This window comes from Apteryx mantelli, chromosome 1 (genome assembly GCF_036417845.1).
Source record: "Apteryx mantelli isolate bAptMan1 chromosome 1, bAptMan1.hap1, whole genome shotgun sequence".
Classification (NCBI taxonomy): Eukaryota; Metazoa; Chordata; class Aves; order Apterygiformes; family Apterygidae; genus Apteryx; species Apteryx mantelli.
The window spans coordinates 5,071,717-5,098,544 of NC_089978.1; the positions used below are offsets into that span (position 1 = coordinate 5,071,717).

Consider the following 26,828-nt stretch of genomic DNA (forward strand, 5'->3'; position numbering starts at 1 on the left):
TCATGGGGCTCTGCTCTCTCTCCTTCTCCCCATAGGGTAGAAACACATGGCGGGAGTGCAATGTCTTGTGTCATCAGCCTCTCATTTGGGGATTTTGTTTTGATCTGCCTTGGGTCAGAGGAGACAAAATTAAAAATGTGCCCTTAATCTTGGAGCAGGAAGTAGAGAGTTGCCAGGAGATTAAGCTGTGGAAATAAGAAAAAAAAATCCCTATTATATCCTCAGTGCTTTCTGGGATGTTATCGGATGACTTCGTCTTAGGACCCCTCCTGGATAAGCCATTGCTCTGGATAAAATACTATCTGTAGCACTGAAATGCTTTCATCTTTAACCTTTAATTTTAAGCCTTATACAACAGGGAAAGATATTGCCTGCTATTGGGATATTGTATATGGTGCTGCTGCCTTTACAATAAGTTTTCTGTTGCATCATTTGGACAAGCCCCTGTGTCATTTGCAGATGTAAATTGACAAATCTCCTGGTTTTCTAGAGACAGTGAGAGCATTTAGTACTTTCATTTACCTGAGAAGGAAAGTAACCTCATCTGGGTTCTAATTCTGTAAAAATATGCACCAGGATTCAATTTCCTTTAATTCTACCTATCATTTCTTTTTGATTATAACAAAAGGGCATATTTTGGCCAGTTGAGTCATCAGGTAGTACAGAAGAGAAGAAAAATTTAAGCAGTCATTTGTGTCTGTGGTTGCATCTGCTCTGCAGAGTGCACAACGTAGAGCTAGCTGACGACCCTGAGTCTGATCATATACAAATCCAGATTTATAGTACTGACCTGGATTTATACTGGGTATAAAACATCACAGCTGCAGGACTCAAAGTGCTGATCTGGTTAAAAAATCGCAGTCATTTCAAAGTTGTTAAAATGTTCAGAGGTTATCTGGGTTAAAAAGTGAAGTGATTTTCCATGCCATCATAATCCCACAGCTATCATAAAGTTGGTATGAAAACAGAAAGTCAACAGAAACTCCTTATTGCATCCTTTATGATATGTAATCAGTGCCTGGGTCTGTCCCACAACAGATTTATACTTCTGGGAGATCTGACAGAGCACAGAGCTGAGATTAATGGTGATGACACCATAAAGGAGAACTATACCTGCCCCTGAAACCCTGGCTAGATGACTTCCAGCTCACAAACCTGCTGTGCAAATGGCTCACCTCGTAGAGTGATCCTGCTCATTTATTTGCCATGTAGGAGCAAGCCTGAATGGGTTACAGTAGAATAGGATGGACACAGTTTTTCTAGGATTCAGCCACTTACTTACTTGACAAAACTTGGCCTTTTTTCAGATTTCCCCAATGTGTAGTTTTGATCTGCGGGAGGCTTACTGAGTAGTAGCCAGATGCTACTTCAGGGCCAGACCTGGGTTATCACAGGGCACAGGAATGTGGGTCCAGACTTTTTGTTCCCACCAGTAGCCCCTTCTGCACCCAGGATCCTCTGCCTCTTCCAGAAGCCTTGGGGAGGCAGGGGGACCACCTACTTAATAGGACTCTGTGCTTCACTGCATTTCACTACATGCCCCTTGCTTTGCAGAGTACTCACATTGACGGGCACAAGAAGAACAGTGTGCGGCACAAACTGGTCTCCTTAACACTCAAGAAGAAATCCAAATTGACGGAGGAGGTGAGAGGAGACGCTTGGCCGCCTGGCAGCACAAGTGCCGTTGGATTGTCTGCAGCCCTCTCTGACTCTCTTCTGCTTTTCCCTAGACAACATAGAACCAGCCCTCCTCTGGGTTTGGCGCTACCTGTCTCTCTGCCTGAAAGATTTAAGGAGTGTTTAAGGGGAAAGGTTGGCTTCCCGTGTCTCCTTGAGTCATTCTGCACCTCGCGCCGGCCTCCCCTCGGCTCCCGTTCTCCATCCATCCAGCACCTTCCCTCCCCTCTTTCACAGCCCTCCATCCAGCTGCCGATACCTCTCACCACTCTGTGATGGTCTGAACATCACCCCTGCTTTTAGCTTCCTGCCCTCCTCTGTGCCGTAGGTAGCAGAGGTGGGGTATCCAAAAGCACTGGCCCATCCTCTGCCTCTGCTCCCATCCAATGCCAGTGGCAAAATTCCCCATGGCAGCCATTAGCCTAAGGCTGAGAGCTTTTGAAAATCCCATCCTGAAAGAATAAGGAGCAATAAGCCTTTTGGGAGGGGATGAGAGAAATGGAAAGACATGGTTTCAGTCTTCTTTTACACACTGCCTTGTCCTCTTCCAGAGCAGGCATCATCTCACCTGGCTGTAGGTGCTAAAGAGTATAAAAATCTCTCTCTGAGATAGTCACCCTCATTCCCTCTAGAATCAGTGGGGAGAAATAGGGTCCATTTGATCCTATACTAAAGTGGCTCTAGACACTAGAAATGCCTGTCTCTCTCCAGTGGCTCTAAGGCCAATGTGACTAGTTGAGACAGAGAGCTGGTAGGCGGATGAATGCCATCCCTGTTGTCACAAACAGCACCATGCTTATCTGCTTTTGGCTGCGTCACTAGCTTGGGGAGGGGGTCTTTCCTGTTAGCGTTTTAAAGATTTTTTAATATGACTGAGTTAAAGGACCAGACCCTCCTTGGCAATAAGCCAGAGTTATTCCAACGATCCTTGGTGGTCCTTTCCCCTCTGCAGTCCTGCTCAGAGCTGGGATAAAAGGGTGCTGTTACAGAAAAGCTGAGAAAAGACCAGGCAGGTGGGAGTAAAAATAGACAGAGCCATCTTCATCTTCACCTGTATGTGATTAAAGCCAATAAAGTAACACCCTCATCACTGGTAAAGTGCTAGATTGAAGTACCAGAGTCCTCCTAAGACCTTTCCTGGCTGGCAGACGAGTCTTCCTGGGGGAGCAGCACACATGTGGGATGGGGGTGGGGGGACACCGTGACCAGTTGTACTGAAAGAGAGCAATGTGTCTGGTTGGCAGGTGACAAAGAGACTTCATGATGGTGAGTCCACGCTCCAGGGTAACAGCATGCTCGAAGACCGGCCCACCTCCAACCTGGAGAAGCTCCATTTCATTATTGGTAATGGCATCCTCAGGCCAGCATTAAGGTTAGAAATCAGGACAAAGGCATAAACATGCCATTCTTTTCATTCCTTATTCATTAAACTATTTTTGTCCAAATGATTTTGCTAGTGTGTCCAGCTGAACAAAACTCCCGTTATATCATTCTTCTAGTTGTGCTGCCTAGCATGGGTCAGGCTGTGTCACATTCCTTAGTGTCCATTTCAGGCCTGGTTGAGAGCCCCTGGAGGGAGGCTCAAAGGTTTCTGAGAGTACTTAGTGTGCTGGGTTGGTTTATTAACGTTTGCTTTTGTTGTTCGCTACTTGTTGTTTTCCATTTGACCATTTAGATCTCTTCTGCTTGTGTAAATATTTTTAATGGATCACTAATGAGACACTCAAGCTCATTACAGTTGGTAAATCAAGCATCCAAAAATTAGCAAGTACCGGATTAAGGCTGACTGCTCACCTTTGAGTTAGCTCATTTATATGTGCATATTATAATACAGTCTTACTTATGTGATCTCACACTCTTTCATTCCTGCCTATCTGCTCATGCAAAGAGGACAGGCATCCTCATCTGAGGACCAGCTTCTCTGGTTTTCATTTCATCCTCCCAGTTCACCATGAAAACCTGAGTCTTGCTTTTCGGCAGGGTGCACAAAGTCTGCTCTGAGAGCAGACAGGTGGGGTAACTAGTTTTTGCTGTCTCCCATATAGATGAGAAGGTACTGTTATCCTGCAGTTTACATGCAGGAACTAAGGTTAAAGCCAAAAGTGGACATTAATTCCCAAATTGAGAGACCTGTAAATATTACCTATGAGAGTACTTGCTTGTTTATATTTAAGAGCTGGATAAACTTTGACCTCCACTGGAGCTGTTAGTTCCCAACACTTCTGCGAAACAAGTTCAGGTGTTTCAACAGGAACAGCTGGGAAATGAAGCTCTCCCAGATGGTGGCCCTCTGTGAAGTTTAGTTTAGGAGACTCTCTTGGTATCACTGAGAAACCCTTGTAAGAAGCCAGGATAGACTCCATCTTCCGGAGGTGACATTCAGCTGCCTGAAATGCAAGACCATCTTTTCTCTTCCTCTTTCTCTAAGCGCTGTTGGTCAGCCATGTAGAATCCCAGCTGAAGCACAGGGAAAGGCATCACTTATTTGAAGTTACAGGACTGGAGATAGGTGACATTTTAGACACAAAGTGATGACCAGCGCAACCATCGTTACAGAAGTTAAATTAATATCCTTGCTATTCCAAAAGGGATTTTTAATTATCAATCACATGCAGATGGGGCCTGGTTTTATGTCCATTCACTCTGAAGAGCACCACCCTGTGAACTATAATTGTTTTCTGATTCTTGCTGCAGGGATGAAATCTATTGTCAAATCTGTAAGCAGCTGACCCAGAACCCTTCCAAAAGCAGCCACGCCAGGGGCTGGATCCTGATGTCCCTGTGTGTGGGATGTTTCGCTCCTTCTGAGAAGTTCGTGAAGGTAAGTTGCAAATGATATTCAGCCTGTGAATTATCTGCTGATACATTTTCTTTTCCATCCCTGGGACCAGCTTTTCTTGTGGGTTTCATGGTGGAGGGAATCCTGTTTTTGGTCTTTGTCAGGAATTGTAACGACATAAAGGTCCTAATCGGAAAGAGAAGTGTGAATGTAACACAAGTCCTGATTAGGGCAATTAGACAACAAATTCAGATGAAGCCTTCTGTATTTTAGATATATGAAGATGAGCAAAATGTGCTTAAGTGATTTCTGCTGGGAAACATAGTTGTAGGAAGCTACAAGTGGGTTATGCACATCCAGAATGGCCCATATTTTTCTCTCTTTCCCTGTCCCTCGGAAGACTAGTTTCCACACAAAACTGTGCAATCATTCAAGCACCTGCTGCATTTGCCCGTATGATTTCAGGCATCTATTCTACAAAATCTGGCACAGAGCAGTACTACACAGTTAGTTATAAATATAACTTAATATAAGAAATTGCACATAGAAAAGGAGGGTTTTAATTACCTGGAAGTATGCTTGCATAGTTGCTTTCTGCATGCTGGAACTTGCCCCACCAGGTGTTTTATTGACAATGTCAACTCTTTAAATAGTCACAAGGGAAATGACATGTAATATATCTTATCTTCAGAAGTACCATGGATCAGCAGGACTAAAATCAGTAGGACTTGCTAAGGCGTTGACACTTGAAAATCAGGTTGTTGTCAAGGATTTTTTTTCCCCTTGGGCAAAATCCACGGGTTTTTTTGCCTGGATTTGAACAGCCTGTCTTCCAAATGAGTTACACACCTAGAGTCTGGTTAACACCCACAGGACTGCTCAGGTTAATCCCATTTAGCTGGCTTATGGCAGTGGTCTCAACACCGTGTCTTTGCTTTGCCATGACATGAGAAGACCACCTTTGTCCCTCTCAGATTTTTGTAAGACTGTCGCAGCCTGGACCTGCTCCCAAGCCCACTGGAGATCAAGGTTTTCCATTAATTCTCATAGATATCAGATCAGGTAGTTGGTCCTCAGTACTCAAAGAGCTGAAGCCAAGAATAGAAATTCTTCCTTCATCCCCGGGCCCTGTCACTAGGAAATATAATAAGGCAAATAAATCACTGGCAAGGTAGCAGAAAATTAAATTATGTCTGGAAATGAGATATGAGAAAGTATGTTACAGGAAATAGTGTGGATTTAAATCTTCAATAGCGGAAACTTATTTTAGGAAAGCGTAGCACTTCTCGGAAATCATTTATGAATAACTCTGAAGGCTTGAACATGTACCTCTGCCCTAAGTTCTGCTCCGTGCTGAAATATGTGACAATACTCCCAAAAGCCGCTGTGGGGGTTTATGCTAATTCTTCACATATTAATCTTGGGCAGTAGGTAAGCCTTTATACACCTGTGGGGCTGTGGGGAAAAAGGGGTATTCACACCACCAAATTTCAGATACCCATCTTCTCTTCATAGTACATGGAAAGAGGTGGGCTCCTCCAGAGAGCAGTTCTGAGACCATAAGCCAGGGTCCTCCCCAAATCTCCTTCCAAAACAGTTTCTGTGTCCCCGTGGGCAGCCTGTGGTGACTGTCCTTGAACTGAGGCTGCTCAGGTTTGAGTGCAAACACCCCTTGCAGCAAACCACGCTGCAGTTACTCTCCAAAGAGCAACGCGCGGTCAGCGACCTGGGGGCACTCAGAGCTCCTCCGAAGTCACTGTAGTTACCCATGGGAACGTCATCGACACCTGCCAGCTTGCAATGGCAGTCAGGGTGTTTCAAGATAAAGCATTCTCCTAGGGAAATGTTAATCCTGCCTCCATCCGCTACATTCCCATCCAGGTTCACTTTTTTGTTTTGTGAAATGCAGAGGAATATTCAGTGTTTGTTGGATTTCAGCAAACGCTTCAGTTTTGAAGCTACATTAATCTAGGCCACCTACTCCAGTCTGTTCTGGGCTGGGACACAAACTCCATGTCAGTGCTAGACCTCACTTTCCTATTCTTAATCTGTTATTGCCATGTTTGCAGATGTTTGCAGTCAGCCAACATCTAATTTACCATGGGTTTACAGACTTTTACTTTCACCATGCTATAGCTGCAGCTGAGTGGAAGATAGCCACACATTGATTATCAGCCAGTTAGCCAGCATTTTGTTAATCTCACGTCTTTTCCCACAAATGCCCTGACTGCTCATTTAGCAACAATTATCCACCACCACTTTAACAGAGAGAAAAACACATAAGAAAATCAAAGGATAAATATTTCCTAGCATTTCTGTCCTGTGCTCTTCCCCCTGGTGAAAGTGTACAGCGAATGGTGCATCAGATATCTGATTACTTTCTGCATGAAACCTGTATCGGGATCTAACTTTCATAGCAGAAATGTTCCTGAAAAAGAGACTAGGAATTTCAAGAAACTGTTGTGCCTGGAAGTTGTTCCACAACCTTGGAAAATGTCAGTTAGACAGAACTAAACATTTTGAGAAGGGTTTAGTTGATAGTGGGGCAGTCTTGGACATGTTTTCCATATGGGTGCTTCCCAATATGAAGGGCACACCTTGGCTCCTGTCTATGCTAGAAAGCCTTGGCAAATCACATGCTAAGCAGGGGTCAAGGCACATTAGCGCTCCAGTTCTTTGTACTTTCCTTTCAAATAACAATGTACCTATCTATGAAGATTCTCTAAAAGATAAGATTTACAGAACTAGTAATCTTAGCTTCATTTTAGAGGTGTTTGGCCAAAATATTTATTAAATATTTCAAGTGTCATGTTGGGGAAGTTATTAGATTTTATTTTCTCTACAATAAAGTGGCTGCATTTTTAACATATGATGAAATGCTTCAAATTCTGGCTTAGGATCTTTTAAAATGCACGTTAAAATCTAAGTAAAGAAACATCTATTTAATGCAGTTGCAAAGGCTGGTAGCCTTTTATACTGGTAGCTGAATATTCTGAGTGGTATTTGCTTACAGTTCCCCTTGGACATTACTTGTAGATCTTTTTCATTCACTCCCATCTTTTTGGCTTACACTCAATAACATTTTATATGGCTTATCTTTAAAATACAGACACTGAAATTAATGGCAACAATAATAGGAACATAAAGGCAGCTGCACTGGCTTCGATCAAAGATCTGTCTAGCCTGGTATCTTATCTCCACCAAGGCCAGTAACGTACAGTATAAGAACAAGGCAAGTGTACAGTCCATCGTCATCTCTGCCAGCTTCCAACAATGTGGTTTAAGAACGTCCTGAGCTTTGAGTAATATCACTGCCTTTAACAGTCCCAGCAAGGCTTTTCTCCAACAAATCATTGTTTTGGTTTGTTTTTTTTCTTGAACCCTTGAAAATGTTTGGTCTCTACAGCTGATGGTCTAATCAATGCATTTCTTACTGCAAACAGTATTTAAGGAACTTTATCAACGGAGGCCCCCCTGGTTACGCTCCCTACTGCGAAGAGAGGCTGCGGCGGATGTTTGCCAACGGGACAAGGACACAGCCACCCAGCTGGCTGGAACTGCAGGTACGAGCCCCTCCATCCCCACTCCCAGCCCAGTGGGGTGCAGGGTCTGTGCTTTTCACTATGACACAAACCCCACGTCTAGCAGGACGGAAAGTTGCATGACAAAATGCTGATTTCTCTCAAAAACTTTCAAGTACTTCTAAAATATTGCATTCCTCATGCATCCAGGCCTTGCTCCAGAGCATGTTGAAGATCATCCCCTTAGGCTACATCGATATTTGTAAATTAAATGTGCTCGAGGATGCTCTCAGGCGTTGAGGCCAGCTGGCACGGAGCAGCCCATGTGTATGCTAGGAAGCTGCTTTCCACGTGAGGGTGGCTGCAGGCAAACCACCTGCTGGGAATGATCCCTGAAGCATTACAGCTGCCCAGGACTTGTTCAGGGGCAGCAGTAGTTGAAACAGACCCAGTTTGTGCTATATTTAACAGTTTGCTATACTAGCTTACTAGCACAGAGAGTTGTGTTTCAGTGCCCGGGAGCATTCCCAGGCATGCTTGGATTTGCTAAGCAAGACATTTTGATAACTGAATGCATTAAATAAAAAATCTGGGATTTCCAAATGCTTCCACTGACCAGCCATGCATTATCTTGTTGAGGGGTATGTTACAGTAGTATTGAAATGCAGCCAGTCAGAGAGATCAGGGTTTACCACTTTTCGGGGGGAGAATACATACCTAAATAGTCTCGAAAGGGTTGAAATTCAATGCTTTCATAAAGTTTTGACTTTAATCCATTAGGCAACCAAGTCCAAGAAACCCATCATGCTGCCTGTCACGTTTATGGATGGGACAACAAAAACCCTGCTGACAGACTCTGCAACAACTGCTAAAGAGCTCTGTAATTCTCTGGCTGACAAAATCAGCCTGAAGGACCGATTTGGGTTTTCGCTTTACATCGCACTGTTTGACAAGGTATGTCTTGAATTACACTCCTGACTATCCCTATGAAAAAGGGGGGAAATTCTTCTTGCTGCCACATATTTTCCAGAGGGCAGAATGACCCTGCGCTCTGAGCAAACAGCAGCCTCAAGGTCAGGAAGAAACATTTCTACAGTGCAGATGCTGGTATGATTTTCACAGTGAGGGTAGCTGAACACTGGAACAGGGACTCAGAGAGACTGTGAGATCTCCATCCTTGGAGATATTCAGGACTCAACAAGACAAGGCACTGAGCAACCTGATCTGAGATGGACCTGCTCTGAGCAGGGGGCTGGACCAGAAACCTCCACAGGTCCCTTCCAACCTACTTTATTCCATGATTCTATGCTCTTAACCCAGGAAAATTAATTAATTGAGTTGAATTTCCAGTAAAAACAAAGCAGTGTGGATTTTTATGCAAGGGAGCAACTACATTTAATGTGCATAGAAAAGCTGGTGGTTGAAATTAAGCTGGTAAAATGAGCTAAAACCCAAGTTATCATACTTTCATTGGAATTTATCCCAAGTTATTTAAAGTAAAAACATGTGTTTCTTCAGAAATTTCATAAAAATAAAGGTGAATGTAAATGAGAAGGGAAAACAGACCTAGGGTAAAACTTCATCAGATGAGACAATATTTGCAACTCAATGAAGCAGAATTATTCCCATAACTGCTGTGTAAGAGGATGGAGTATGTTCTCCCCTCCATAAGTGGCCACCTCTGCCTGCGGATGGAGAAGGAAGTGGTTTATACCCTTGTCTTCTTTGTTTCTTTTGAGGAGTATATGGCCATTCATCCCGGGAAGTTCACTCAGAGAAGGCATAGCGCTTAAGGGCCTTGTGCCAGGCCACAGGAAGAAGATAGAGATGATAAACGAGGGCAGGCTTTTTGTTCTGGGTTTGTTTGATGCTTAGCATGGTTGAATCCAAGCCCATGACTTTTAAACAGGGTGTTTCAAAGCACCATATGAATAAACAATAATTTATAATTGGACCTTTGTCTTTGATAATTCACATTAGTCTTTTCCTTTCACTCTGGCCTGGGAAATTGGGGCTCAAAACAGAATGGCTCTAGGTGCTCTGGAGTGGCATTTCTCTCACTCAACGACGTTGGCTAGTCGGTGGGAAATAGATGCTTTGATTTGTTTTGGTTATAAAGGAAGCCTAGATGAGTGTCTCAGATGTAGATAGCTCTATCTAGGGATGTCAAGATTTTGTCAGATGAATCCCCCCTTTTCTATCTGCCCTGACTAGGTGTCTTCACTGGGGAGTGGCAATGACCATGTGATGGATGCTGTGTCTCAGTGCGAGCAGTACGCCAAAGAGCAGGGAGCCCAGGAGCGCAACGCACCTTGGCGGCTCTTCTTCAGGAAGGAGATCTTCACTCCTTGGCACAACCCAAATGAGGACAATGTGGCCACAAATCTCATTTACCAACAGATCGTCCGAGGTGTGAAGTTTGGGGAGTATCGGTGTGACAAGGTAAGTGTCTGCAACAGCTACAGCCCTTCCCTGGGCAGCACTGAAATGCTGCAGTGGGAACGTGCCATTCTCCTCGCTGAGATAGGCCTTACAACAAAAGATGTTCTTGCCTAGTTAAGAGCCAAAGCTCAGCCTCTAAGAAATTTGCAGTCACCTCCTACTGAAGACGAATGAGCCAACATTTCCCCACTCCCAGCCAAATGCTCTACTGGTCCGGTCCAATGTATAACTCCTGCATGGTGAAATAGGTTTCACCAAAGGAGATAAGAGAGCTTCCTCAATGAACACCCACTACCTTGGGGATTATGTTATTCCCCTGGGAACTGGGAACTATGGGGTCTGATCCTCTTGGCTGGGGAGAAATCAGAGATTCCCATGTGCTGCATGAACACTCTCCCCTGTTGGCTTTCGAATGGGAGAGTCATTGATCACCTCATCTGTCAGCCTCAGGTTGGGGTCCACAGGCATACTGTAATCAGATCACCAGATCAGGAGTACGCAGAATCCTGTTTTGAGAATCCTGCTAGGGTTTAGACATGAACAATGCTTTTCAGGATAACGGGATTTACACCATGCAATGCAATCCCAGTAGTACAGCCATATGATGAGGGTACATTTGCAGTAGAAATTTAAGCCCCTAGAGTCTTTAAGAACTTGCAGAATTATGCCACTCTCACTGAAATGAACATCTCAAGAGACATCCAAACCTCTGTCAGTGTCCACCATATTTTGTCTTGCTTGTGTTTGAAATCATCCAGGAGTGGAATCCAAGATATCCCTTTTCCCCAACACTTAGTTGTTCTCCTGTGATCCAGTAGAGACCAGGTACCCTGGGAACTAAAGCATCTTTTTCTATCTCTATTGCATTAACTTCAGTTCTTTTATCCTATCTATCTGAAGTCCTGCCTCTTCTTATTTCTCCCCCTCTCTTGCTCCTGGTCTCCCTACACTATTATCATCTCAGTAGCTCTGTTATTTCACCCCAAAGTGCTTGGTATATTGCTGGACTAAAGGACATTTTACAAAATGAAGCTCTGCAGCATGCACAGGTGTTTCAATTGCTGGACTTCTCAAGTATTAGAAATGATGGATACACAGAGTTTCCAAACACTAAGCTCTGTTTACCATAGCAAAATTAACCATTGCCAACTGCAGGCATTAGAAGCAGATTGAATTTCAAAGAAAGACAGAGATAAATGTGTTCACGCACTATACAGGCTTGCATGGGGCTGCATATGGCCTAGTCTTAGCTTACAGTGTTCATGTGCAAACAGCACTGCCAACAGATGACAGCAACAGATTGCTCTGCTAATGTGGACAAACATGTGGTGTCATGGCCCATATAAGGTCTTATCTGCATTCAGGATGTGCTGTTGTTTAACTGCATTAGTCTAAAGGATGTAAGAGCCCGGGGGAAGTATTAAGGCCTTTTAATGAATGTTTGCAGCAGAGGAAGAGTTTATAATCTTTCCTACTATCCACTGAAGAGCTGTTCATAGCAACTATCACTTTTGACAGCACAGGATCAATTTTCTGAGCTTTAGACTTGCCTAAAACACTGGTGAATTTCTGCTGAAAGGAAGAGTCCCCACCCCAATCTGAAGCAGCAATACATCCTGCCTTCACAAAGGAGTCCCTGAGCCGTGGGGCACAGAGGTTGGGGCTGAGTGGTTTAGTGACTGCATTATGTTGGCTTGTTTGGCTCCCACAGGAAGAAGATCTGGCAGAACTGGCTTCCCAGCAGTACTATGTGGACTATGGGTCAGAGATGGTGCTGGAAAGGCTGCTAAATCTAATTCCATCCTACATCCCGGACAGGGAGATCACAGCTTCAAAAACCGTGGAGAAATGGGCTCAGCTCATTATAGCCGCACATAAAAAGGTGGGGACATAGATCATTTGGAAAGGGCGAAGGCATGCTTTAGTAGCTTCATGTGCCTTTTAAACATATGTCAGCCTCCAAAGCTCAGCTCTTGGCCTTGCCTGAAGCTAAATCAAAGGGAAAGGGCAGATTCTGCACTGGCCATGTTCAGCATTACCACTGGTTTTGAGGAGAAATCTGACAGATGAAGACAACCTGCAGAGATTCATTGTGAGAAGCAAAACTCCATCTCTGGGATTTTCTTCCTGGTACACAGGACTGTAGTGTTATTGGTTGTATTACAGTGGTGGCTCATGTCCCCGTTTAATGGCAGGTCCCTATGGTGCCAGGTGCTGTGTAAAACCTCCCTGACTTCCCTAAGACTATTTGTGACACTGTCCCATAGCATAATCAGACCCCCAACTCCCATAACTTGTTACTACCATGAGGGTGGGTCATCCAGCATGAACACTGGCATTCATTTAAAGGCAGGATCCATTTCCAGGTTAAGACATCTAAATGTAGATGTCTCCATGTGTGCTAGATATCTCGCCTCCGATTACAGTCAATGGAGATTCAAGGGCTCGATTCAGAGGTTCAGTTCAGTTGCTTAAATATAGATGTTTGGGGTATCCCCGCTCCAGAAACACTTGGATCGTGCAGGTCCTCTGTCAGACCTGTCAACTACATGCAGAAGTCTCAGGTATCCAAAGCTGTCCTAAATGAAGTTAGATACCTGTGCTTGAGGGCTAGATAGGACTATCAAGCTGAGAAGTAGACACCTACACTAGGGAAATCTAAAGTTAGTTGAGATGAATCCCACCCAAGCTGGTCATTCCACATGCTTGCCCAGCCTTCTCAGAGTAGAATTACTCCCTTCTGGGTGCCAGAATTTTTGCGGGACTTTGTCCAGCCTATCACTTGTTCCTGTAGAACTTCTTGGCCCTTTGCCTTATTCTGAGACCTAAATTAATATTGGTCCCAACATCTTCAGATGAAATGAATTAACTACATTTCAATGAATTGTTTTTCATTTGCTATCTTCCTGGCTATAACTAGGTTTCTGCTTCACGATGGTTTGGTTTGCCTTGTCTGCAGGGAATTTATACTCAGAAGAGGACAGACCCCAAAAAAGTCAAGGAAGAGGTGGTGGATTTTGCACGTTTCAAGTGGCCTTTACTGTTTTCTCGATTTTACGAAGCCTTCAAATTCTCAGGTGAGTCAGTGGAACACATCCCTGGGGCATAGGCAGCAACAAAGGAAGGAGTGAGAGGAAGACTTTCCCTTGGTGGAGGAGGAGTGGGTTAGAGATCATTTAAGCAAACTTGACACCCACAAATCCATGGGCCCTGATGGGATGCACCCACGAGTGCTGAGGGAGCTGGCGGATGTTATTGCTAAGCCACTCTCCATCATCTTTGAAAGGTCATGGAGAACAGGAGAGGTGCCCGAGGACTGGAAGAAAGCCAATGTCACCCCAGTCTTCAAAAAGGGCAAGAAGGAGGACCCAGGGAACTACAGGCCAGTCAGCCTCACCTCCATCCCTGGAAAGGTGATGGAGCAGCTCATCCTGGAAGCCATCTCCATGCATGTGGAGGAAAAGAAGGTGATCAGGAGTAGTCAGCATGGCTTCACCAAGGGGAAATCATGCCTAACCAATCTGATAGCCTTCTATGATGGAATGACTGGCTGGGTAGATGAGGGGAGAGCAGTGGATGTTGTCTACCTAGACTTCAGCAAGGCTTTTGACACTGTCTCCCATAGCATCCTCATAGACAAGCTCAGGAAGTGTGGGTTAGATGAGTGGACAGTGAGGTGGATTGAGACCTGGCTGAATGGCAGAGCTCAGAGAGTTGTGATCAGTGGTACAGAGTCTAGTTGGAGGCCTGTAGCTAGCGGTGTCCCCCAGGGGTCAGTACTGGGTCCAGTCTTGTTCAACTTCTTCATCAATGACCTGGATGAAGGCACAGAGTGCACCCTCAGCAAGTTTGCTGACGATACAAAACTGGGAGGAGTGGCCAATACGCCAGAGGGCTGTGCTGCCATTCAAAGAGACTTGGACAGGCTGGAGAGGTGGGCAGAGAGGAACCTCATGAAGTTCAACAAAGGGAAGTGCAGGGTCCTGCACCTGGGGAGGAATAACCCCATGCAGCAGTACAGGTTGGGGGTTGACCTGCTGGAAAGCAGCTCTGCTGAGAAGGACCTGGGAGTGCTGGTGGACACCAAGTTAAGTATGAGGCAGCAATGTGCACTTGTGGCCAAGAAGGCCAATGGTATCCTGGGCTGCATCAGAAAGAGTGTTGCCAGCAGGTCGAGGGAAGTGATTCTCCCCCTCTACTCAGCCCTGGTGAGGCCACATCTGGAGTACTGCGTCCAGTTCTGGGCTCCCCAGTACAAGAGGGATGTGGCACTACTGGAGCAAGTCCAGCAAAGGGCCACAAAGATGATTAGGGGACTGGAGCATCTCTCTTATGAGGAAAGGCTGAGAGAGCTTGGCCTGTTTAGCTTGGAGAAGAGAAGGCTGAGAGGAGATCTTATCAATGTGTACAAGTATCTGAAGGGAGGGTGTCGAGAGGATGGGGCCAGACTCTTTTCAGTGGTGCCGAGCGACAGGACGCGAGGCAATGGGCACAAACTGAAACACAGACACTTCCATCTTAACATGAGGAAAAACTTTTTCACTGTGAGGGTGACAGAGCACTGGAACAGGTTGCCCCGAGAGGTGGTGGAGTCTCCTTCTCTGGAGATATTCAAAAGCCGCCTGGATGCAATCCTGTGCAATGTGCTCTAGGTGACCCTGGTGGAGCAGGGGGGTTGGACTAGATGATCTCCAGAGGTCCCTTCCAACCTCAGTGATTCTGTGATTCTGTGAGTGTTAGAGGCTCCTCACATGCGAAGATTTCGTGGACCTTGTAGGTGGTCTTTTTCAGAAGCCTTATTCTTTTCATGCATTCTGGTTAGGAATGGCTCAAGCTATGAATCTGCCACTAGTTTTTCTTATTTAAAATAACACTAATTTTTTTGGCCATTGCGTGCTCATTCAATACACACACATTTTCAGTGTCTTAGGACCCTTCGTGTACTGACTGTATGTCTTGTCTTCAACCCAGGGCCAAGCCTGCCTAAAAATGATGTGATTGTAGCTGTCAACTGGACAGGGGTGTACTTTGTGGATGAACAGGAGCAGGTTCTCTTAGAGCTCTCTTTCCCAGAGATCACAGCTGTGTCAAGCAGCAGGTAAGGAGGAACAGGCTTAGTTGGTGATCTCACCTTAAACAAATCATTTTCCAGGCTTTGCCTCTCTGCCTGTTGACGCTGTTATCTTTCCTCTTTGTGTCTCCTGTGAAAATGCATCCTAGAGGGGGAAAGCTGCAAGGGCAGAGTTTCACCTTGGCTACCATTAAAGGTGATGAATACACTTTCACCTCCAACAATGCAGAGGACATCCGGGACCTCGTGGTGACCTTCCTTGAAGGACTAAGGAAAAGATCCAAGTATGTGGTCACTCTCCAAGACAACCCAAACCCTGGTAAGTAAATGGTCCAGCCCAGTGGCAAACAGGTAGACTGAATAATTACTCCAAAGGTATTAGGGGGGGGAAAAAAAAACCTAATGATTGTCTTTGCTGCAGTGGGAGAAGAATCTGGTTTCCTCAGCTTCCTCAAAGGAGACCTCATAGTTCTGGACCAGGATACAGGAGAACACGTGATGAACTCAGGCTGGGCTAATGGGTTCAACGAACGGACCAAGCAGAGAGGGGATTTCCCAACAGATTCTGTTTACGTCTTGCCTACAGTCACCATGCCTCCCCTGGAGATTGTGGTAAGCTCTCTTATGGGATGACACAACTCAGTATGATACAAAGTCTGAGGAAGTCAAAAGCCCTCCCAAAGAGTTTGGATTAATCTTATTCACTCACCACCAGTCTTTTCATTTTGCATCTGCTTCCTCTCTCTGGATACATCAGGATCTGTTTATCTCAAATATATCTGGTAACAGAGACCTATTTGTCCCACAGGCACTGGTCACGATGACCCCCGACCAACGACAAGATGTAATCAGAACCTCCCAGCTGGCAATTTCAGACAGTGAAGAGAGGGTGAAACCATATACCTTGGAAGAATTTTCCTATGATTATTTTAGGTGATTTTTTTAACCACCTTCAAAAAGTTTAGGAGGTAGCAGCCCATCTCCTGATAGTTTGGAATCAGGGACATAATTTTGTGGTTACTGTAAAAGACTTTAAATATCCCATTGCATGACTTCGTACATCTGCATCTTCCAGGTTGCTACGTTGCATTTTAGCTCTAAGTTTTCCATAGACAAGATTTTATGAAGGATTTCTTCAGAGTAGGTGTAGTGGTGTGAAATTTGGTGGTGTGAAATTGACGGTCTGATATTCCTCTCCTATGATCCCATCCATAGCATCAGACTGTACACGCAGCAGGTGAGTTAGGTGAGGAAGTTCTTAGCTCTGAAGATTTAAGTGTACACCACCGCTGAACACAGCTTACCAAAATTCCCACTCCCATTCAGATGGGCTGCTAGTCTGATGAGGCGAACCAAATCCTGTGGGATGTCTTCTCCCCACTAGGATTGTTCTCCTGGGCAATACTCTTTCACTGTTGCTGCCCCTCTCTCTGACCATCCATCTCCATCATCCTTCCTCTTGTGTTTGGAAGCTTTTGGGGGGAAGAGAAATTTGTTTTGGTGTCAGTACTTAGGTAGCGCCCATAAAGGACATATCTGAGACCTAGGAAAATACAGATGGATATCTTTGGGCAGAATCAGATCTGGATATCTGTTAAAATGTGAATTGCTGTTTAGTGCAACAGTTCATTAGCCAGGTGCTGTGAGCAGCCCTCACAGGTGAGGCTCTGGCCCCATCCATTGCCTTTTATCCCTGTAACCACCTTTCCTTTCGTTTTGCCTTTGTCACCAGGCCACCTCCCAAGCACACCCTGAGCCGAGTCATGATTACCAAGAGCCGTGGGAAGGACAAGCTGTGGTGTTACACCCGCGAGCCCATCAAACAGCCGTTGCTGAAGAAGATCCTGGGCAGTGAGGAGCTGTCCCAAGAAGCCTGCATGGCCTTCATTGATATCCTTCCACTGCCTGGGGGAGCTCTGGGGCAGCAGGTCTGGCAGATGAAAGGCTGAGGCTGTTTAGGGGCCTGAGCAAAGCCCATGCAAAAGCTTGTGTTCCCTCTAAAGGGTTTTGATCCCATCCACAGAGACTTGTTGATGGGCCCGATCCTGAACTCTAGACTCAAGAATCCCTGGGTTTCAAGGGGTTCTGTACAGCTTGATAAACAAGGGCCAGGGAGCAAGTTATTGAGTCCTGCTGGTCAACACTGCTTAGTGGTTAACTGACCAGCTCTGTTTTGGCTTGCTTCAGCTGGCTCTCTCCAAGATGCATCTGCCGTAAAGGGATGCAGCCCTCTTCATTGGGGATGCAAACCAGTCTGTATGGCCTTGGGGACAGGGTTTGATGCCTGAATTTCCCCTATATGGCAGAATAAATGCAGCATGGGAGAGACAAGCTGAGTGCAAACATAGATCCAACTTGTAGAAGTAGCCTTTATTTTTTGGTGGGGCTTGACTCTAGGATCCAAATTTTACAGTTTTAATAGTTCTGCTGTTATAAACCTATTATTGATGCTACCACTATTGCTACTACTACTGATTTCGTCCTAATAGCAAATAATAATAGGAGGAGAAATTAAAAGGACTGGCAAAAAAATAAGAGGACATTTGCAATTTTTTCCTGCCTCTTTCCCTGTGTTACAATATTTTTATTCAGAAAACTGTGGCCTCTTATGTAGAATAGTTACAATACAGCATGATGGTGAAGGTCCTCGTTTGGTTTGGTTTACGTTACTGCAGCTCCACTGGTGTCCTCAGGCCTCTGTCTAATGACACCAGGTGTAAATCCGGCCCTTTGCAGTGGCAGTTCCATGTGTGATTGGATAATTTAGTAATGACAGAGCTTTCCTAGGCCTATATATCCCAACCCCAAAGTAATTCTTTCCAACCTGAGAAGGCTAGATGGTGCATGATAAAGGGAGAGAGCTCCCTGGAAGTCTCCTGAAGGAATTTAAAGCCTTTACCATATACTGTGCCCCCTCCACCAAAATACAGCCACTTCTATAGTCATGTGTAGGAACTCTTTAATCACATCGTCAACAGAATGGCTTCCCCAAACCTCCCAGTTAGCCAATCCTTGACTCCTGCCTCCCACCTGTGCTGAAGTATATGGGTGACTACCCATCCAAAAGGACTCGCTCAGTCAATGAGCTGACAGACCAAATATTTGAAGGTGCCTTGAAAGCTGAGCCCCTGAAGGATGAAATCTACTGCCAGACCCTCAAGCAGCTCACAGACAACCACATCAAGTAAGAGTCAGCAGCCTGTGTTGAGTAAAGCAGTCCTGGACGTGGAGTGCTGAGAAGCAGGGAAACACTGGCATCTTCCATATAGTTTCCTCAGCACATTGCTGCTGGGACAGTATTTATGATCTCATCCTGGTGGAGCCATCTTTCTTGTGTTGTCCTGTTGTAACAGATTGTCATTTTAACTCACTGGGCATGATTAGGTTTTAAAGTCCCAACCAATTCTCCATAGATCAGATGAGCCTTGTGTCCAGGATGGTCTCAGGACTATCCTCCATCCCTGTGCTGGCAAATCTCTAATCTAACCAGTCGACCTCTGTCCGGATCTGACACTCCCACCTGGGTGGGTGTCATGAGGCCCATTTAAATTCAGCATCGGCTGGCTGCGTTGCAACTCCTCCAGCCCCTTGGGTCCAGAGTCTGAGCGTCCCATTTTCCACCTCCTCTACAGCCCACCATTTGTATCTCCTGCCAGTCAGCGTCTCCTTTCTCAGCACTAATGTCACACCAAGGCACAGAGCTATGTCCATGCAGTGAATGATTATTTTTCCTCCTGGGGTCTCTTCTCGTTTAGGTACAGTGAAGAGAAAGGCTGGGAGCTGTTGTGGTTGTGTACAGGCCTTTTCCCTCCAAGTAACATTCTCCTGCCCCATGTCCAGAGGTTTCTGCAGTCCCGGAAGCATCACCCCTTGGCAGCAGACTGTATCCAGAGACTCCAGAAAGCACTGAGGTACGGCACCAAAAGTCCTGCTTGGTCCTGCCCATGTCACAGCTTGCACACATGTATGAGAGAATACGAATAGGAGATATTTCAGTAGTTGGGGGTGGAGGAACACTGAAGGTTGCAACATCCTTCTGCATTCAACCAAGCTGAACTAAAGGGACATGAGGTGGAGGACACTGACTGATGCTGTGGCATTTGTCACCTCCTGTTTTGCAGGAATGGATCCAGGAAGTACCCACCCCATCTTGTAGAAGTGGAAGCAATTCAACACAAAACCACCCAAATTTTCCACAAAGTTTACTTCCCTGATGACACCGATGAGGTAAAAGCGGGAGAAGGAAGTTTTTAATTCCTGTCAAGATCAGTCAGTTTTTTTTACTAAAATCACAAGACAGACCATTGTTGGTTCTGATTCAGAAAAAAAGTCAGCCTTCCCAGAAGGCTCTGGACCAGAGTAGTGTCAGGACAGCCCATCCTTTTCTGCCTGGACCAGCTGAGAACTAAGGACAAGAGTTTGATTCACTGCAACTCACCTTTTCAAGGTGTGGGTGCTGTGTCAGCGTTCACTGGAAGATTTATAGTGTGATGCCAGCAGGAGGGAAACTGGGTGGGTTCAGCTCCATCCACTCCCTCGCAGGGTCTCTAACCTTGCCCATCAGTCATTTTCAGCCTAGACTGATGGGCATAGTCTGCCCACCCATGCCCAGCTGGGTACCAGACCAGGGCTCCCCAGGAGCTGGGCAGGGACCCAGCTCTGGCAGCATCAGCGAGTAGGTAGCTGGAATCACTCCTCATTCTCCTGACCTGAGATGACACAGAAATCCTGATGCCTGCACCCAGGAACCTCTCATTAAGCATCTTACACACCAATAAGGCAGCTGGTTGTATTGATGCTGGAGCAGGTATGCATGTCCTTGCAGATACCACTGTCTCATGCTGTTTAGCCTTACAGTGAGGCATTCATTTCTCTCTTCCCTCACGCCTAGGGGCACATCCAGGTTCTTGTATTTCAAAGTGGGTGTATGTGCAAAGCTGTGCACATCTATGGAGGAGAAAGGGTAATGCATCTTCTTTCCAGCACCTTCTCATGCCCTTGTTCATCTGTGGTGAAGAGATCTGCTGGGATTTCTCATCACTTTGAATATTTTTTTTCTATGTGACCAGCAGTAAGCATAACACTGCTTTATACACATACATCTGTGTGAGAGCCAGTGACAGGATGCTGTGGGGGTCTTCTGCACTCAGCTGGGTTTGCTGCAGTCCCTTTGGCACTGACAGTCACCCAGGTGGACTGGCAGAGAGTAGCATCACTCTGGTACGACATGCATCTGCATCTAAGCTTCTGCCCACCCCGTGCATGACTGTGTTAGCCTAAACCACCAGCACCCATGTTCCACTTCCCGTGAGAGACTGGCCTAGAGTTCAGTACTGTGGGTGTTCAGTGACACCTAAACTCCTTAAACTGCTGTTAACGGGGTCATATCCAGAACCTCTAAGTGGCCAGAGCAAAACTGAGGTGATCTAAACACAGAGCAGAGCTCAGAATGCAAAATGGGGGCTGGAACCTGCATGCAAGTGCTATGGTCCTTCAGGTATCGCTTCCCCTATATAAGGTAGGAGTCGTCTCCCCTCTCTTCAGCTGTCCAGAAATCAGGTATTTGGTCTAAGCCAGGCATCTGGGCTCCCTCATAGTCAGTGGAGAAATACTGGGACAAATCAGCCTGGATGGATCTCTCGCTCTGCTAGACAAATGGCTTTAACACCTAACTTTTAGATGAGGAAAACCTCTTGCGTTGCCTAGGGAGCCCTAGATAAGCCAGCACAGAATATAGCATCACAAAGCACAACTGTACAGAAGCAGCAATGTCACTGATTGCACTGGAGGTGGGTGGCTAAATCCCTTAGCACATCTGAGACTAGTGTTCCTCAAAGAGAGCGCAGAGCGGAAATTAATCTTGAAGTAGCAGAGGCGAGGCTCTTCCTTTCTTTGTAGGCATTTGAGGTGGAGTCCAGCACAAAAGCCAAGGATTTCTGCCAGAACATCTCCAACAGGCTGCTCCTAAAGTCCTCTGAGGGTTTCAGCCTCTTTGTCAAAATCTCTGACAAGGTGAGTGACCCACACAGGGGTGGGGGTGGCCCTGGGGCACTTGCTGCTGCATGGCATTTCTGGTGACCCATCCCCCAGAGGGTGCACACTGGAGGAGCCAGGGCTCTCTGCTCACTCATGGGTGAGGTGCATTTCTCTGCAAGCAGTGTGGCCTTTCTAAGTCAGATCCAACCTGCTACAGCTGGGGTCTGCAGTCCCACAGCCATGGCTTGTAGCAATCATCCAAAAGGTCTTAAAATGGGAGCATGGGTCATCCCAGTCAGTCAGAGGTAGACCTTGGTGCAGGCCACGCAAATCTGTTCAGGCAGGAGTGCCGGATGTATCTTGCTCTTACTGACTGTAGTCCCACAGCAGGTCAGTGATGACAAGAGGTGCCAAGGGTAGCCAGGCAAAGCTTTCCTAGTTTCAGAGGGGATGGCATTAGCACCTGACACTGGCACTGTAACAGCCCGTTGTGTCCATGCTGACCAAGAGATCCAACAAGCACCTCCCTGTGTGCAGGATCTCACACAGTAATTGCAGCCCATTGCATACCTGGGGTGATCCTGGGTGATGCAAGAGGCAGATTTATTTCCAAAGGACTCACTGTATTGTGTATTAGTTGAATATTAAGGACATTCTCTGTAAGGTCCATAAGAGAGCACAGTGAAACTGCCAGATGTAGCAGCCAAGTCAATTGGCCCCTATCAGGTAGCTGTCCCTGTGATGTTGCATTGATTCTGGGTGAAGGAGGTAACAGCCATCAGGAAAAAGGTAGAAAAGGCAGGTTGTTGCTGAGGTGGGTTTATAAAGATGGGCTAAGTAAGAAAAACTTAGAGCTGCCTGGAGTAACTGGAAGAAAACAACAGTCATCATGAAGCAAAATGAATTGCCCTGGTGAAACAAGAAGCTGTGAGAAGGAATAATGGATGAAATTAGAGACAGGACCTGTGGGAAGAGTGAGGTGTTGACAGTGGCTTTCTCACATTGATCGTTTTTAACACATCAGCCTAACGGGGACAAAGCAGTGAGCAACACCTGCAAGAGATGGGGCAATGGCCAGCCCTGCCTGAGCCTCTCACTGCATGATCAGCCTTCATAACCATGTGCTGTGCCCCCAGGTCATCAGTGTGCCCGAGGGAGATTTCTTCTTCGACTTTGTCAGACACCTGACAGACTGGATAAAGAAAGCAAGACCAGCAAAAGATGGTAACGGTGACTTTTTCTCCATCGTGGGTCACACACAGCCCTGCCTTGATCCCCCCCCCAGAGCCCTCCAGCTCTTTCAAACAAGGTCGGCAGCAAGGCCTGCCATGTTGGTCGCACCACACTGCTGTGGTTGTGCTGTCTGTGCCATCCCTGGAGACATCACGTGGGAGATGATCTGCCCAGGAGCTCCAAGACCTCTGCTGCCAAATGAAGCTAGACACTCCTCCCACTTTAACAAAGCTTTGCAAGGGAAAGGTGTGCTTTTCTCTGCAAGGCCCAGGTGCACTAGAGGCTTGGAGCCCCTCTGGCAGCTTTGCCAGCTCCCCTGTCCCTGCAGGCTGTGACGAGCACAAGGCACCCCTCGCTTATGGGACACCGGTTGCCACATGGTGCTCCCAGCGTTGTTCACACGTGGCTGCTCACCGGTTCCTTTGCACAGGTATAGTGCCTTCCCTCACCTACCAAGTGTTCTTCATGAAGAAGCTGTGGACCAACACGACGCCTGGAAAGGACTCCATGGCAGATTCGATCTTCCACTATTACCAGGTACTCTATGGACCTGCAATATCAGTGGAGACTTGGGAGGAACTAGGAATGAGATAGAAAAACTTCCTCCACCTGCGGACCTGCCTTAAATAGGGCACTGCCAAGAGTACTATTGGCATGCGTGGCAAGGAACAACCATCATGCTTTTTAGGGCAACCAGCTCAGCTGGGGTTTGGGCCAGATGTTCTTGGGCAAGTAACAAGAAGCAGGAGAGAGTGTATCCTGATGGCAGCCTCAGCAGAGAGGCTGAATTCAGAAGCATCCTGAAGGTTTTCAGCTTCTCCGTTCTTGGAGATGGGCTGTGACACTCCCACAGGACTGCCAGCAGCCAGGCAGGAAGTTTCAGTGCTTCTGACCTTGTTTCTTCTGGGATGAAAGAGACACCTTCATGGCTCAAAACTTGCATACACACACACTCCCTGTTGAGGTCTTGTCTGGATAAAAACCATTATCCCAATATGTCTGTACCTCTTAATGCTTTGCTGGTCACTTACATTTTCAGAATAATGGGAGTATGTATGTAGTAATGAGAGAATATATTTAAAACCTTGCAAAACATGCAGAAAAGGCTGTTCGATCCCAAGGGGCCATCACTAGGGGTGGATTTTCTGGGAAAAGGGAAGGTAACCAAGACTGTAGGTTCACTCCCTCCTGATAGTTAGGCCTAGCATGGGGATCACCCTGTGCCATGTAACAGGAGACTGGTTTAGACCAGAGAGGACCTTTAAGCAGCTGAGCAGCTGCTTGTCCACCACACTCAGCACACCTGCTAGGAGGGCTGAGCCTCATAGCTAGGGACTGGAGATCTCCATGAACTCCATTTAATGTCCACAGCGCCTCTCTCCCTCCATAAAGATTTTCCCTGAGATGCAGGGATGGGGGCAGTCATAGAGACCCTCTGGGTGGAAAGGTGTATGTTGCACATCAAGCTACAGAAGGAAAATAAACCACTTTAGTAAGCAGATGCGTGTGTTGGCACAGACTGGTGCTTCCCTTCAAGCAATCACTGTCTTCTTCTCTCTGGGGAGGTGGGGATGTCCCTGAGGATGAGGGTCTGTGGTTATCCGCCTCTATCTGTCAATGGCTCTCTTGTCCATGCAGGAGTTACCAAAGTACCTGCGTGGCTACCACAAGTGTACGCGGGAGGAGGTCCTGCAGCTGGCGGCTCTCATCTACCGAGTGAAGTTTGAGGATGACAAGTCCTATTTCCCCAGCATCCCGAAGCTCCTGAAGGAGCTGGTGCCTCAGGACCTCATCCGGCAGCTCTCTCCAGATGACTGGAAAAGGGTAAACGGCAGCTGTAGTTACATGCCAGGCCCGGCTGGGGGAAGCCCAGCATCTCAGATGACTCGTCTGACGCTCAGCTTCGAAGTGGGGCTGCCAGAATGAGTGACTAATGACTCTTGAGCCTTAGCAGAGCCACAGCCTCCCCAACAGCGTGGGAGGAGGAACCTGCACGTGCCGTTACATTGCTGTGGGTTACGTTTGTGCCACATGTTGCTGTGGCTGTTGCTGGAGCACTGGATGCAGCACCATGTGGAGACATGCTAGTTTGCAGACTGCAGAGCAGAGGGATTATTCTCCCCACTTTACATAGGGAGACCTGAGGCACAGGTACGGGCAGGTCTAGAGCTGCAAAAGAACATAGCTGTCTAACTGCCATGAAATAGTCTTGTAAGTCCTTTCTGTTTGCTGGATCTTGAGCTCTCCCGTGTACCTAACCAGCAAACTATTGGCTTCTATGGACTGAGAGTCCGTTAGTCACTTCTGCTGCTTAAATTGGAGTATTGAACCTTATACTCCTTATAGCTTGCTTGCACACCTCATCTAAGAGAGGGAACCCTGGTTCCAACCCTGCTCCAGTGACCAGTCAGCATTTCTGTGATGTATTCTTTGGATCAGAGGCAGGAACCTGCATTTCTCTTCCTTGATAACTTCTACTCCAGCCACCGACTCCTGACTGGGCCCAGTTAATATTTATTAATAATATATTAATATTAATTAATAATTATATTAATATTTTAAAAATAAAATATATAAACTAAATTAAGAATAACATTGGTCACAAGAAACTTGCTGCCTGAAAACACTCTATAGCTTAGGAATTAGTGCAGCAGGGAGAACTGAACCTGAGTTTTCTGTATCCTGAGCAGTGCTAAGCACTGTGAAGGAGATCCCAGGGTTAGCAGCTACCCCCCTCCTTTTGCAGTGTGGCTGGTGGCTAATGATGGAGGCTAAGTACTTAGTTAAGCATACATCTCCCTGGACCTTTTTATATCACCTTCTCTCATCCATATATCATTTTGGCTAGACTAGTCAGCTCCCTGCTTACCACCCAGCCATCCAGTGAGCCCAGACACCCACCCTGAGGCTGAATGTCCCCTAAGCCATGCTAAAGGTGACTGTCCCCAAGGCTCAGTGCCTTGATACCAGACACTCCTGTACAGGGCTGAGCAGAAGAAAACTGATTCCCAGGCACACAGAAAGCACTTGCAGAGCTTTACCCACCAAACTTACTTCTTCTCATTAATAAATGCTCATGTTGATGCCCCTCCAGCACTGGTGGGCAGGTAGACACCTGATGCGTTTCTGCAGGTTATTAGTGAACATCCAGGGAAAGGCATGGCAGTTTCTTGTTAAGCAGCCAAGTTACTATGAAGCACTTACGGTTTCTGGTAGGATAAACCATCTTTTGGGGATGATGTTCTTTCCCTGCAAGCATCACTGGTCCTACATTGTACAAACCCTCCAGCTCAACTGTGTTCTCTGTTGCAGTCCATCGTGGCATACTACAATAAGCACGCGGGCAAAACAAGAGAAGAAGCCAAGCTTGCCTTCCTAAAGATTATCTTCAAGTGGCCTACGTTTGGATCAGCGTTCTTTGAAGTGAAGGTACCTGTCCTACTTGGGCTTTCCCTGGCAGCTTTGAGCCAAGGTCAGGAGCCCCATATCATGGAGGGGCTCCAGGTCTACAGGGTTTTCCTGGGGATCTAGGACAGTCTGGGAGTCACCATGGTGAAGCAGGGAAGGAGTGTGAGATCATTCCTCAGTAAAGGACCGATAGACCTGTTTACTGCCATCCTGCCTCTTTGCACAGACTGAGGCATTTTAGACCATCAACATATCTCAGTTATACTGGGTCTGTTCTTGCAGCACTTTCTGTTTTGCTGAGGCATGGGGAAAATTTGCTTTTCCAAGGGACAGTTCTGCATACACCAAGAGCCAAACCTACACCAGCCACCACATCAGACTCCCATCAAAGGCAGTGGGAGCCAGTAGTTATGAAATCTATTCAGGTGCCTTGGGCACCTCATTGCAATGTCTGCAAACATGTTGCTCAAATTGTTGATCAGTTCCTTGAATTTATGCTCCCTGTTTGCTGTCCATGTCCATCTTAGATGGCATATGGGATCTGAACATATTCTGTGATTTTTTTCACCAAAAGTGACTTGGGAGCTAAGAAGTCTGTGTCAGGACCAGGAATTGAGGCCCTGTCCCGTGGGCCCTAGCTCATCAAACAAACTGAAGACCCTGCTGTGCTGACACAGGGCTGGGAGAAGGGATTACCAGCGCTAACAAAACTGAATGCAAA

General features: G+C 46.4%; 1 protein-coding gene across 1 annotated transcript in view; it reads left to right on the top strand.

Annotated features, from left to right (window-relative positions):
• The window catches only part of MYO7A (myosin VIIA), a 75,196-nt gene that overhangs the window by 43,327 nt on the left and 5,041 nt on the right, over positions 1–26,828 (top strand). Inside the window, exons 27-47 of the mRNA XM_067289607.1 lie at positions 1,555–1,644; positions 2,922–3,049; positions 4,372–4,498; positions 7,900–8,019; positions 8,758–8,931; positions 10,192–10,419; positions 12,131–12,301; positions 13,379–13,496; positions 15,391–15,517; positions 15,640–15,809; positions 15,912–16,102; positions 16,299–16,423; positions 17,223–17,380; positions 18,521–18,674; positions 19,246–19,401; positions 19,612–19,717; positions 21,389–21,502; positions 22,603–22,690; positions 23,130–23,236; positions 24,338–24,523; positions 26,012–26,128. Of these exons, the coding sequence (XP_067145708.1) occupies positions 1,555–1,644; positions 2,922–3,049; positions 4,372–4,498; positions 7,900–8,019; positions 8,758–8,931; positions 10,192–10,419; positions 12,131–12,301; positions 13,379–13,496; positions 15,391–15,517; positions 15,640–15,809; positions 15,912–16,102; positions 16,299–16,423; positions 17,223–17,380; positions 18,521–18,674; positions 19,246–19,401; positions 19,612–19,717; positions 21,389–21,502; positions 22,603–22,690; positions 23,130–23,236; positions 24,338–24,523; positions 26,012–26,128 (2,955 nt within the window). The remainder of the gene's footprint in view (positions 1–1,554; positions 1,645–2,921; positions 3,050–4,371; positions 4,499–7,899; positions 8,020–8,757; positions 8,932–10,191; positions 10,420–12,130; positions 12,302–13,378; positions 13,497–15,390; positions 15,518–15,639; positions 15,810–15,911; positions 16,103–16,298; positions 16,424–17,222; positions 17,381–18,520; positions 18,675–19,245; positions 19,402–19,611; positions 19,718–21,388; positions 21,503–22,602; positions 22,691–23,129; positions 23,237–24,337; positions 24,524–26,011; positions 26,129–26,828) is intronic.